Source organism: Fistularia commersonii, chromosome 1 (assembly GCF_037954325.1).
Source record: "Fistularia commersonii isolate RoL2024-O1a breed Wild chromosome 1, RoL_Fcom_v1.0, whole genome shotgun sequence".
Classification (NCBI taxonomy): Eukaryota; Metazoa; Chordata; class Actinopteri; order Syngnathiformes; family Fistulariidae; genus Fistularia; species Fistularia commersonii.
Window position 1 is genome coordinate 1,527,150 of NC_141284.1, and position 13,121 is coordinate 1,540,270.

The following is a 13,121-nucleotide window of genomic DNA, read 5'->3' on the forward strand; positions in this document are numbered from 1 at the left end:
GCAGAGACGAGATGAGCGCTGCGCCGCTTTTCAGTCCCGCGCTACACAAGCAAAGACACCAATTTGTAATTGATTTCGTCCAGTTCAAAAAACCCCAAAAGGTGAGTTTATTTCTCTTTTTCTTATTTTTTTTTATAAAATGTCGTGCGTTCGGGGAAACCGTAGCGAGCGGCTCGTTAGCGCTAGCGACCCGTCCCACGCGAGCTAGCATAACAACAAGGAAAAAAAAGTTCAAACTTACCCCTTTTCTCCTTTTGTTTTTTGTTTGTTATTTTGCTGTTTTAATTCACCGGTTTCTCCTCGAAGGTGCTGGACTTGGGATGCGGTGAGTGCGGGCTCCTGAAGAGGATCAAGTTCCGTCCCGAAGTGGAGCTGCTGGTCGGCGTGGACGTCAACGGGACCAAACTCAAAAAACACATGTATGTCGATTCGAGTAAAAAGTAACTTTCCCTCGATTGTTTTGCCAAAGTTAGCGTAAAATATCCCTTAAATTATTTTTCTTCGATATTTGTTTTTGTTGTGTTTTTTTTTTTCGGTGTGCAAAATGTCCACTTTATTTCTTGACTCGGAAGATAGAGGTCTGCAACGGCGCCCCCTAGCGGCCGTCCGTGGTACTGCAGGGATGTGATAGTTTGGTTGATGATTGCGTTCATTCATTCATTCGTTCATCTATTTTGTTTACCCTGTGGTTCTGCAGAGTTGGATCCTTTCCCATTTGTTAATTGGCATTGGATCGATCACATTTCACGTATAGACTTACCATTCAGTTGTTTGCATCTGTGACTATCACGGAATTGACAGGCCATGTTGATATTAGCATCAGCTGGGAAGGAGTTACTATGACCCGCCGCCCTGCTCTCTGGCAAATTTTAGTCTTCACTTGTGTCGTTGTAATCATTAGATTGAAAATTATTGCCTTCAGTTAACCACCTATCTCCACGCGCCCTTCAAGACATCATTCCCGGACTGCTTTTTTATCATCTCCCAGGTACGGATTGGCTCCTTTACCAGCCAGCTATCTGCAGCCGCGTCCTCATCAGCTGCGCATCGATCTGTACCAAGGCTCAGTCACGCAGAAAGACGGCAGACTCCGCGGATTCGATCTGGTCACTTGCATAGAGCTGTAAGTGGCACACCTTCCACTTCTATCTGCAATTTTTTTGTATTTCACTAATCCGTAGTCGCTTTGTTTTTTGGTTCCCCCCCCCCCCGCAGCGTGGAGCACCTCCGCCCGCCCGAAGTGGAGCGCTTTTCCGAGGTGGTTTTCGGTTACATGGTCCCGCTCGCCGTGATCATCAGCACCCCGAACGCAGAGTTCAATCCCCTCCTTCCCGGCCTCACAGGCTTCAGGCACAGCGACCACAAGTTTGAGTGGACCAGAGAGCAGTTCCGGTCGTGGTATGGCTCTTTTTCCGACACATAAAAACACCGACTCTTACATTTGTAGTCGACACACTGATCCCCCTGTAGGGCTCTAAACATCTGCTTGCGGTACGGCTACGAGGTGGAGTTCACCGGCGTGGGCCCGGCACCTCCCGGCTGCGGGCAGAACATCGGCTTCTGCTCTCAGATCGGCGTCTTTTGCAAGCTCGGCGGCGGCGCTCTGCTCGGAGGCAGCCGAGACGACCTGCGTTCGCACACGCTGGTGAGTGCGAGTATCTCAAATGTAAGGTCGCCGTGCTTGCGTCTTTTTAAAAACATTTTTTAATGACATCCGGCGACCATTTTCAGGTTTACAGTGTAAAGTACCCCAGTCTGCAGGATAACAACATCTTGCAGAGAGTCCTGGTGAATGAGCTGCTGTACGGGGCGGAAAGAATTCATCGGGAAAGGATGGAGACGCTGTTTGACGGCGAGGACGGAGAGGAAAGTCTCACAGACAAACTCTTCAGGGTGCCGAAGACGCAGCAAGGTGAGCGCCCGCTGTCCTCGGATAATACGGACATCAAGTACGGTCTCACCTCCACTTCTGTGAGCGAGCTCGTAACCCAGTGTGCTCGTATATCAAATCAAATCGAAATGCCTTAAATCCGTTCCAGCGGGGCAGTTTTTCTCATTTGTCTTTACCTAATGTACTTCATAAATCAGTGTTTCCCAACCTTTTTAGAGCCGCGGGATATATTTTACATTAGAAAAATCACACGGCGCACCACCAAATAAATATGTCAAAAACATGTTTTAACCAATTAGAATGAAACCGTCGTCTCAATTTACTCAGTGTGAAATCTAATATATCTAATATCTGTAGCTTCGTCAGGTTGCAATGCAAATTTCCCACTGATGTGCAACTTTTCCAGAACACTTATTTCAATATCTGAAGACATGTCACCAATATGTCTGAAAACGGTATTATTTGAGAGAACTGGCTATTTCTTTATCAACGCCAGAGCCGAGCTTTTCTTCTCCAATGATTTTGCCGGCAGGTCGTATTAATGTTTTGCTGTTTGGATTCAGAGACGAGTTCAGCAACTTTATAGCAGCTTTCACTGCTTTCTCACTCGTCTCGGTAGTTTTCAACAACGCTGCCCGTTTGTTTACGCAGATACAAGTACTTTTTATTTTGAAAATGTGTCACGCAAAGCGTCACTAATCCCTCTGATGCACAGATGCACAGGTTCATTCACTGGCCGTCGCCATGGAATGTGCACGCTGCCCACATAGACATAGGAAGACACATTGTTTACGTTGGATAAATCATTTTCGGACCAATCGGGTGAAAGTGGGCATTTTTCCACGGCGCAGTGGTTGGGAAACACTGGTAGAAATGATGAAAAAAAAAAAAGGAACGTAAAGAAAACATATTTTAAGTATATTTACCTTGAGATCGGACGAATGGCGGCGGCGGGAAGGAGGTCGGGGCCTGTTTTCCATTCGCCGCTCCATCTTTAACAGACACACTTAACGCTACAATGCAATGCTAAACGTAACTTTGCTCCCGTTTACGTCTAAACTTTTTACCGATCGACTAACGTGCGCTTTAAATATTCGTTTCAAGCGTGGGAGGAAGCCGAAACCCCGAGGGAGGAAGAGTGTGAAGGAGCGCCCGGGATGAAAAACCAACTGCCAAGTCCAGTTTGTGACTCGTAGGTCCGGCATTTCCAAAAACCGTGTGCGTTTTCCCAGATAAACCCAGCGCTGTTGTGTTTGCCGGCAGGCGTGGATCCGTCGCCTTGGACGTGTTGTGGTTCCACTGCCCTAAAGTGAGGGAGCTGAGCGGAAGCCTTCACAACCTCCGGCTCCTCATCGGGGCCGACCCTCGGATCGCTCTGAGCCCCGACGGCTCCGCGCTCGTCCTGCGCCGCCAAAAAGGTTTTCAACGCATATTCGTCGACGGATTTATCACGCGATTGGCGTGTAGAGCGGTGGCGTCAAACTCAGTTTGGCCCGGTAAAATCATAGCGTGATTACCTAGAAGCAACATTTTTCCTTTGTTTTGGTGTAAAGGAGAACAGGGAAATTACGAAAAAAACATTTATATGTAACTGTTCCCTGAAAAAATACACGACAAACATGAGATTCATTGAGAAAACAAAGTAAAACTCCAAATCAAGCATACAGGTTTAAAAAAAAAAAAAAAAAAAAAAACAATTGTGATTTTTTTTTATTTTTTTTTTCCCCCTCTTTTTTTCGCTTCATTGCTCAGATTCCACATCGGTGATTTTAAACGTCTACATCCCTTTTAGTCACAAAGTCTATTTGCTCTTAAGCGCCAGCTGAGTTACCCGTTATGTCACCGGCGTGCAATTTGTGCCTGCAGACCAGGAGGAAGCAGAGCGTGAAGATCCGGAGGACGGCGGGAACGCCGAGGCCGGCTGCCGCTCCGCCGCCGCCGCCCGGGAAGAGGACGAGGACTGGGAGGCAAATAATTGATGGCGAGGAACACAGAAGACACGGCCGTTAGCTGAACGTTCGTTTAAAAAAATGCAGGAAATAAGGAATGAAGCTCTCGTCTTTTTTTTTTTTTTTTTCCTCTTTGCAATTTGAGTTAATAAACTGCATCATTAAATATCATTGCGATTGTGTTTTTTTTTTTTTTTTTTTTTAATGGTTTTTATTCAACAGTGCAAGGAAAGCGAGTTTTGGTTGAAAGGACAAACAGCGTCGACGTCACTTTACGGGGAGATACATTTTTTTTTTTTTACAGCTTTATAAACACCAACTTCACAGAAGAGAAGAAGCAGCCATGTTTGGAACAACATGTTCGTTACCGAGATGAACTTACCCGCGTCGCACAGGTAAGGCGAGCGATATATATATTTAAAATCCAAAATAAAAACAACATAAAAAGATAACTCAAATAATTTATATTTTGGTAGCCATAAATCGTATTTTGTCTCGCCTAAACAATTTTTTTTTTTTGTTTGTTTCCCCCCCCCCCCCCTTACACAATAATACAATCGGGACAATATTTTTCCACGACACGATATCAAAGAAATGGCACGATATCAGAAACAAAAGGTGTCCGACACAAAGACGGCGATAACTTGAAGAAGAGGACAGCCCCGCCACGCTCAACCCAACATTTACATCAAACTCCTGCAGCTAAAAACACCGAGAGTGAATCGTGAAAACGCTGGACTGACGTGTTAGCGGGCGTCTTGGGATCGCTAAACGTTAAAATGCTATTGTACGTTACCGCGGGATACAGGGAGAAGATCCCTTCGCGGGAAAAGACGTATCGGAATGTGAAATATATCGATTTGTTTATTAGTCGCTCGCTAAATCTTCTTGTCCGTCGGCGTTCCCGTTCGGAAACACGATCATTTGGATCATTTAAACAGGATATTTGGACGTACCGACGCGTCAGAGCTGCCGTTTAGAGCTTCGGACGAGCGCCACTTCTCTCCCGTCTGCCACGTACGGCATCAAACGTCATTTTTTTATCTTTTCGCGGCCGAAGCCTCTGCTAGCGGTCGCTGGCGGAGGCGAGGTTCACCCTGGATCCATCACAGGGTCCGGACCGGGGGTCGGCAACACGGAGCGGCGTGGGAAAATAAATTATAAATATTTAATTGAGGTGTATTTCATTTGTTTTAACTCCTTTTTTTAACTTTTAGTTCTAAGTTGGAAGATTATTGTGCTCTTGAAATATTAAATAAAATTATATTTATTCTCTTTCGACGCTCAAAATAACGTCACACTGGCGGAAGCCGCTAAAGTCCAGATTTGCAGATGCTGTGCGCAGAAGTTCAGGAGCAGAAGTCCCATAAACCAGGTTGAATAAATATTTATGAAGATATTTTGCAAATATTTATTTTTTATTGTTTACTGACACAGTGATTTTTTTTTCCCGATTTATTTTTGAAATTCAGGTCAAGGCTCCGCTACACGCTCTGAAAGCCCAAAGCTCAAAATGAGTTCATTACATAAATTTAATTTAATTTTCTCCGTCATGCTTTGTGAATTTCAGAAGCAACACACTTTACACTTGTTTATACAAAGTGTAAAGGTAATAAAAAGCAATATATACAGCGGTACCTTTATTTTAGACCTCAAAAAGTAATTGCTCCTCCCAGTGTTTTCTTTTCCGAGGAAACCGGGTCCAAATGGCTCTTTGGGTGTTACGGGTTGCCGACCCCTGGACGAGAGAATATCGGCTCTAGGACCAAAACCTCCTGCTTGGGAACCCGGACGAACCCTCCTCAGATACGGGGAGAAGATGGGAATCCAACCGGGGAGCTTCTGGCTTTGAGGCGGGAGCGCTAACAAACCTGCCGCCCGAGCGCCGGTCAAGACAGCGTCGAGACCGTCCGACCGAGCAGAGGCGGGCGGTCGACAAATAAACGGCGTTGCGAAACAAAACCAGGCTTTCCTCTAATCGCACGGACGCGAAAGCTGTTGGCGCTTCGGGGGATTTTTCAGATTTCAGGCTGAACGTTACAACGTGGTCGGAGTGCAAAGTACGGGAACGAACTGTTAACCGCTCACAAGTCCTTCATAAGGGATCGGATATCACATATGTTACGGGAACCGCCGCGGACATGAAATCCGAGGGGTTAAAAACGACTATCTGCAAACGAAGCGCCCGCGTTCACCTTTCTAATCCCTTCTTTTAGAAAAATACATCTCAGTTCCGAGTCCCGGTTCACCGGCTTGCTGGAATTTCCTCCTCGCCGCCAACGTTTCTGGATCGGGAACATATTCTTTGTCCGGAAAATAGATTCGGACGACGAATCGAAAACCGTCAACGAACCTTCACTCGTCCAGCTCCGACCAACGACGTGGAGTACTTTTCCATTTCTTTAAATATTATGTACCAATGCTGTGTTCCCTGCAAGGAACCGTGTCAGACCCTCGGCTAAATGGAGCTACTTTGATTGCAATCAAAGGGATCTTGCCAAATAGCTTTCACACACACACACACACACACACACACACTTTCCTACAGTCGACATTCGCACCTCTAAAAGCTCATGTCGGACACCTCGTCTCCCGGGTAAAATATTCTCTTCAAAAAAAAAAAAAAAATGGCTTGGTAGCAGCTTTGAGGCAAAACGCGAGAGACCGAAGGAATGTATTGGAATTGCATGGCGTTATTTTCCTCGGCGGAGCGACGGGAAACCTCGGGCTCCGTTTCTTTTGTCCGTTGTGGTTCGCGAGTTGAGCATCGAAACGCGGCGTCGGCGTCCGGAGGAAACCGGATGAACACTCCGATCGCCGATTCACAGTCGTGTTTGGGACGGGATCGAGAACCCCCGGCCACCAGGGGGCGCCGCCGAGGCGTCTGCGATTCACCGAGCGGTCGGGTACCTGGCGGGCCGGAGGGGCGACGAGCGAACCGTCTTCATTTGGGATCCGTGCCGGTCCCCCCTCCTCCCCCCTCCAAGGAGGCTCCCGAGGGTTAGCGCTTCATCACCACCTGCTCGTAGGCGCCGGCGCCGACCCTGAACGCCACACGGGGACAGAATTAGCCGCTCGGGCGGCGAGTGGGAACCTTCTTCGGGTGGAAAACACGGGTAAGGCTCACCTGGCGGGGAGGTGGTGGCTTCCCAGAGCTGTGCTGCCGCCGGGACCCACGAACAGACGCAGGCCCTCCTCTGAAAAACAGCGTTAGTTATGCTAGTTAGCGAAGTTATGCTAGCTGGCGGGAGGAATGGCGGGCGGAGAAACTGTTATTTCCACCGGTGATTCATCGAAAGAGTAAAAGCGTCCAACGCCGCCGTCACGAAACCGCCTTGAAGTCCGAGTTCGCGTGCCGTGATTCGCTAGCGCCGCGTTTCATCGAGTTAAACCAGTTGGTTAAACGGTTAGCGGGTCCAATCGGGTCGCCGAGGACTCAAAAAAAGGAATCTCCTCGATTTCTCTTAACGTCCCGGTCTGGAAAAATTCAAAACCCAGCAACGTGGAAAGGTTTTCCCCGTTGGTCGTACCTTCAGCGCTGGAGTCCAGGAGGCTGGGCGTGAAGTCCTGACTCTGGAGGATCTTCTCCACCACGTCGTCGGCGTCCACGCGAGTGTCGTCCATCCTCTTCAGCTGGGACTCCATGGAGTCCTGCTTCACCGGGTGCCTTTCGGGGACGACACCGGTTAGTCTCAAACAGAGATCGCGACGAAATCCCGCGGAACCGCCTGTCGGCCCTCTGCGTCACCATGGCGACCAGGAAGGGGCTCAGAGCCTCACCTCGCTACCGTCTTACGCCTCACGGACGAGATAAAGCACAAAATCACGAAAACAAATCCTCGTCACCTGGATGAGGACCTTTCGGATGTTTTACAAATGGACGTTACGACGGTGAAACGGCACGGCGATCCGCTTGGACGCTTCGCAGCTGCTTCCTCCGCTGTGGCCGAACCCGATGCGCTGGCGAACCGTGGAAAAGAAGTACCGCCGGCTCACCTGTTGAGTCGTTCGCAGGAGGAGGCGCTCTGGACGGCGGCGGCGGCCGGGGCCGACGCCGGGTGCTCCGGCAGGGCGGGGCGAGGCCTGGACTCCCGGTCCCGGTCCTCGCTGGGCTCCGGGATGCTGCCGATGCCCGTGGAGGCGCTGCCCACCGAGTGGTTCCTCCGGTGGCCGAACTCCGACATGCTGGAGGAGCGGGAGTGACCCGTGCTGTAGCCTGACACACACACACACACACACACACACACACACACACCACAGACTTCACAAGCGCGTCCTGGTACTCCCAAACCCTTCTTTTAAGGTCAGATCCCAGAAGTTCGGCCTCGTGTTTAGGTCGGGCAAATTAAAGCGTTTTGACCAAAACAGACGCCGTGAGGCAGCGTAGGACATTCACTGACGCGTACTTGTCGAGATGACACACACACACACACACACACACACACACACACACACACACACACTGCTCTGCATTCGTAGCAGGACAAACCCCCATCCTGTGTGAGCAGGATTATTTAGTTTATCCTGATTTCTTGGGCTGATTTGTCGGAAATATGGCAAAGTGATTGATCATATATACACTGCTCAAAAAACACTTGAAAAACACATCCTAGATCTAAATGGATGAAATATTCTTATGAAATACTTTGCTATTTACACAGTTGAATGTGCTGACGACAAAATCACACAAAAATGATCAATGGAAATCAATAGTATCAACCCATGGAGGTCTGGATTAGGAATCACACTCCAAATTAAAGTGTAAAAACAAACTCCAGGCTGATCCAACTTTGATGTAATGTCCTTAAAACAAGTCCAAATGAATGTGTGTTGCTTCCTGAGTGGACACTATGATTTCACACAAGTGGGATTGACTTGGAGTTACATTGTGTTGTTCAAGTGTTCCCTTTATTTTTTTTGAGCAGTATATATATATATATATATATATAAACAAAAAAAAAAATCATTAAATCGGGCCACTTTTTCCAGAGTTAAGACTCCAGCTTACGCCGCGATTGCGATTTTTGGAAGCTCGGTTACAACATCGGATACGACATGGAAGCTACAGCGACAGGAAATACATTTTCCACGCCGTCCGTCTCTGCGCGCTTCTATTTCGGTCGTCCCGTCATTTCACGGCTGTCCCGCCCAAGCTTTATGAATTTACCGCGGGTTAAACTTACCGGATCGGCGTCCTCACCTGAGAGCTTGGACTGCTGGCTGGCGTAGCTGGAGGTCCGGGAGTGGCCGCCGCCACCGAGGTCATCGGGCAGGACGGGGCACTTTCCTTCTCGGCTCTCCGCTGGGGAGACGGAAGAGACCAGAACGCTTCTGAAAACCGGAGGCGGGACAACGAAACCCCCGCGTCCAGTCAGCCGACAAACGTGTGGCAAAGTTGGCGATAAAGAGAATTTTTGAATAAATACCACGTCTAACGGGGTCGTTCCCAATAAATTCAGGACACAATTTCACATATATAAATATGTGTGTGTGTAAAAACACATGTATATAGATAATAAATCTGAATATAAATATAAATAGACACAGAAGCAAAACATCCACGAGTAAATAGACAACAACAACAACAACATCAGGGATAATAACGGACGACATAAAGGAACAGTGAGGCTGGAAAAATACACGACCAGAACTAAACGACAATGTAAACAGCGACAAATGACAAGAATAAAATAAACAAACAGAAATAGAATCTATAGAGCGGCGTTTCCCAACCACTGTGCCGTGAGAGATCATCCGGTGCGCCGTGGAAAAAAGCCCACTTTCACCCGATTGGTCCGAAAATGATTTATCCAACGTAAATAATGTGTCTTCCTATGTCTGTGTGGGCAGCGTTTCCATTCCATGGCGACGGCTAGTGAATGAACCTGTGCACCAGCGATTAGTGAGGCTTTGCGTGATACGTTTTTAAAATAAAAACTACTTGTATCCGCGTAAACAAACAGGCAGCGTTGTTGAAAACTACCAGGACGAGTGAGAAAGCGGTGAAAGCTGCTATAAAGTTGCTGAACTCGTCTCTGAATCCAAACAAAACATTAATACGACCTGCCGGCAAAAATCATCGGAGAAGAAATGGCGTCGATAAAGAAATAGCCAGTTCTCTCAAATAATACCATTTCCAGACATTTTGATGACACGTCCTGTATTCTGAAAAAGTTGCACATCAGTGGGAAATTTGCATTGACGAATCTACAGATATTAGATATATTAGATTTCACACTGAGTAAATTGAGACTTGTTTCATTCTCATTCATTAAAAACTGTTTTTGACATATTTATTTGGTGGTGCGCCGTGTGATTTTTCTCATGTAAAATATGAGCCGCGGCTCTAAAAAGGTCAGGAAACACTGATCTAGATAATGAATGAAAGAACGTATGAATGATATATACTGAGGTGAGATAAGCGAAGCCGTGTCAGTACACGGTAAAAATCAAATTAAAGGTCCCTGTATTATTTAGAGTCACCCGGCGCTGACCCGTTCTGGGCCTGCGACGCGCCGGGTGACATTACCGGGAAATGTTTTTTACGGCGCGTCACATTTTTCATGAGGCTGCCGAGTTAAAGAGAAAAAGAAAAGAAAAAAAAAAAAAAGAAAAGCAGAGTTGGACGCTAACGTCAGACTGGAGGAAGATTTTTTTTTTTTTTTTGAATGTGCGACTACCTGCGGGGGAGGAGAAGGAAACACGAGGTGTGTGTGTGTGTGTGTGTGTGTGTGTGTGATATCTTAGCGACCCTTCAGTGAAATAACTTATCATCCCTGGAAGCTCCTTAATAACTATTCGAAGTGGAGACGTCAGAAAGAAACTGCATGTTACAGACCTGCACACACACACACACACACACACACACGGTGAATGGTAAAGGAACGGCACACGAGTGATAAAGACATGCACATTACTGCCACCCACCACACACACACACACACACACGGATGAAGCTGCACGCCGGCCTATTTTTAAACATGCTAAGAGCCTGCAGGCCGGGAGCAGATTGAAAGAGAGTTTGCTTAAATTATACATGAAAGCTTTGCATTACACTCTCGGTGCTCGCGGGAGCGACAAACGTGCACGCATGAACACGTGCACGTGCGCCCGATCGAGGGGCGGCAGGGCTCGGCGCCGGGGGGCCGAGCGAGGGGGAGATCTCTTCATCGCGCTGGGCGGGAGGTAAATTCGGCGACATTACGGAAACGGTTTTGACCAAAAATGATGCTAATGTAGTAGCTTGTTTTATTGCTCATTCTCTCTTATCGTCGGACGCTTCTAACAGTATAAACTGATCCCTCGCTATAACAAGGTTTACTTTTCACGGTTTCGCAATTTTTTTCGTAATCATTTTTAATTTTCTCCCGTTTAATCCAATTCCTCGGGTCGCGGTGGGCGGAGCTAATCTCCGCAATTTGAAGCCTTCTGTTCACATTGATGATTAAAATTATTATTTGACAGTACAGTACAGAAGTTATTTGTTGAAAAAAACGTTTCTACAGTACAGTACTTTTATTTGTGAAACCAATGATTGAGCCTGTAAAATGGTTTGTTCTTTCTTTTCAGAGTATTAAGAGTATAATAATTGTAAAAAAATAAATAAATAAAGGTTTCTACTTCACAGATTTTGCCTATCACGGCTTCTTTTTGGAATGAAACCCCCGCCAAAAACAAGGGTTTACTGTTTTGGGAAACTCAACCACAGGAAGTGAAGGAGCCTCTGAATTCGAGTCCAGTTGCCACGACCAGAATTTCGCACGGTCGGAACTTACGATCTTTTTCAGATACTGGACCGTTTCCGGGTGCATTCAGGGACCAGAGGAACCAGGAACCTTCAGTTCCTCGAACCGCCCGACCCCTTACGTTTCCATGGGAACTCATGTGACGAAGCTGGAAGTCACAAACCAGCCCATGACCAGATACTTCTTGTGGACCAGGAACCAAACTGGTCACCGGTCAGATGTTTTCTTGCAGCAAACCAAACAAAAGCGGTGAGAAATGGAGCGACCAAGAGTTCCGAGCCCTTCTGGCCCGTCGCGCCTCAGAGGGTTTCCACGGCTCGCCGAGGAACAGCGACGTTTCGGCCTGAACAAGCGCAGAGTTAGCCGACGGCTAACGTGGTTCTTTGCGCGGCGGGGAGATGATAAAAACTTGCCGAACTTGCGCGCAGCCGCTGTACTTCCTTCTTCGACAACCAGGGTGTGCGCAAGAAACGCAAAATGCCGAACCGTTTCGTTTGTCCACTGTGACGGAAGGAAGCCGCCGTAATTACTTGATAACAATCCATAAATTAGCCGCGGTTCTCAAAGCACGTGGAAAAACCGTAGCGTCTGAATTAGCGGTTGAATTTAGCACAAGGAGCCGCTGCCAAGCGGAGGCGAGTTCCTGGAAGCGCCTCGGAGCCGGACTCGTCTTACCGCGGTTCACGTCGACGCCGGGAACCAAATAATAGCTTTTGTTTTCAACGAGGAACCACTTAGCGAGACGCTTGCGGTTTCGTCTAACGGCAATAATGAACGGCCGCGCGTTCGACCCGGCCGGCGCTGGGAAGTCGGATGCCTGGAAGTGTTCGGAAAAGGCGAGCCGGACGACTGAGCAGAGCGCGAGCGCGCAATTTAGCACGCCGAGTCTCACCAGAACAGGCTTTCTGCGAGTCCCCGCCCTTCCTCTCCTCCAGCAGGCTTTCCCCGTCGCCCTGGATCCCGATCACAGTGGCCGTGGACGGCGGCCTGGCGGCGGAAAAAAACAACAAACAAACTGCGTTTACTTCTGAAACGGTGGTTTGAGACGATCCCAACACGACCACAAAGGGGAGATATGAAGAGATTTTGAAATCGACGGAAATACCGCCGTGGCGTAAACACGTTTCTAGGTCGAATCGTGGCCACCGATGGTTTCCGCTGGATTCTTTCAGCCGTTAGCGGCGTGGATCAAACAAACGGCGTAACCTCGATGAATCTCAAGCGAAGGCGAGTGAATCCGAACGCCGTATTTCTGACATTTCAGCAGGTCGGACGCGACGGGAGCGTCCCGGACTTACGTTTTAAAGCAGGGATCCCCTGACATCAGCTGCGTGCTGATGACCACCTGCGTGGGAGGGAAGAAAAATAAACAGAATAAAAGACGCTGAGTGAGGAAAGTGTCCTCGGACAACCGGGTTCGGGGGGGTTTGCGTCGCATCGGACGGACATCCGCGCTTTTATTCCAACGAACTCGGGGGAAAATTGTGAAATCGTGAAACGGTAACGCCGGCTCGCTGACGCCGGAAGCGACGCCGC

At 48.1% G+C, this 13,121-nt stretch overlaps 2 protein-coding genes across 4 annotated transcripts in view; one reads left to right on the forward strand and one right to left on the reverse strand.

Annotated features, from left to right (window-relative positions):
• henmt1 (HEN methyltransferase 1) lies at positions 1–3,885 on the forward strand. The gene is made up of 9 exons (XM_086177861.1): positions 1–101; positions 307–419; positions 989–1,123; positions 1,216–1,398; positions 1,471–1,645; positions 1,732–1,912; positions 2,996–3,083; positions 3,155–3,309; positions 3,758–3,885. The coding sequence occupies exons 1-9, from the start codon at positions 12–14 to the stop codon at positions 3,868–3,870; spliced, it is 1,233 nt and encodes a 410-aa protein (XP_086033987.1). The 5' UTR covers positions 1–11; the 3' UTR covers positions 3,871–3,885.
• Positions 1,687–13,121, reverse strand: part of eeig2b (EEIG family member 2b) — an 18,434-nt gene continuing 6,999 nt past the window's right edge. For 2 of the 3 annotated variants that reach the window (XM_086178101.1, XM_086177982.1), the window contains exons 5-11: positions 12,884–12,930; positions 12,478–12,572; positions 9,041–9,142; positions 7,837–8,056; positions 7,371–7,507; positions 6,968–7,037; positions 4,373–6,884 (exon numbers count right to left, since the gene is read on the reverse strand). In XM_086178101.1, the coding sequence (XP_086034227.1) occupies positions 6,842–6,884; positions 6,968–7,037; positions 7,371–7,507; positions 7,837–8,056; positions 9,041–9,142; positions 12,478–12,572; positions 12,884–12,930 (714 nt within the window). In that variant the 3' untranslated portion in view covers positions 4,373–6,841. Of the gene's footprint in view, positions 3,852–4,372; positions 6,885–6,967; positions 7,038–7,370; positions 7,508–7,836; positions 8,057–9,040; positions 9,143–12,477; positions 12,573–12,883; positions 12,931–13,121 lie in introns of those variants that run through there. The other variant, XR_015109145.1, reaches the window with a different exon arrangement.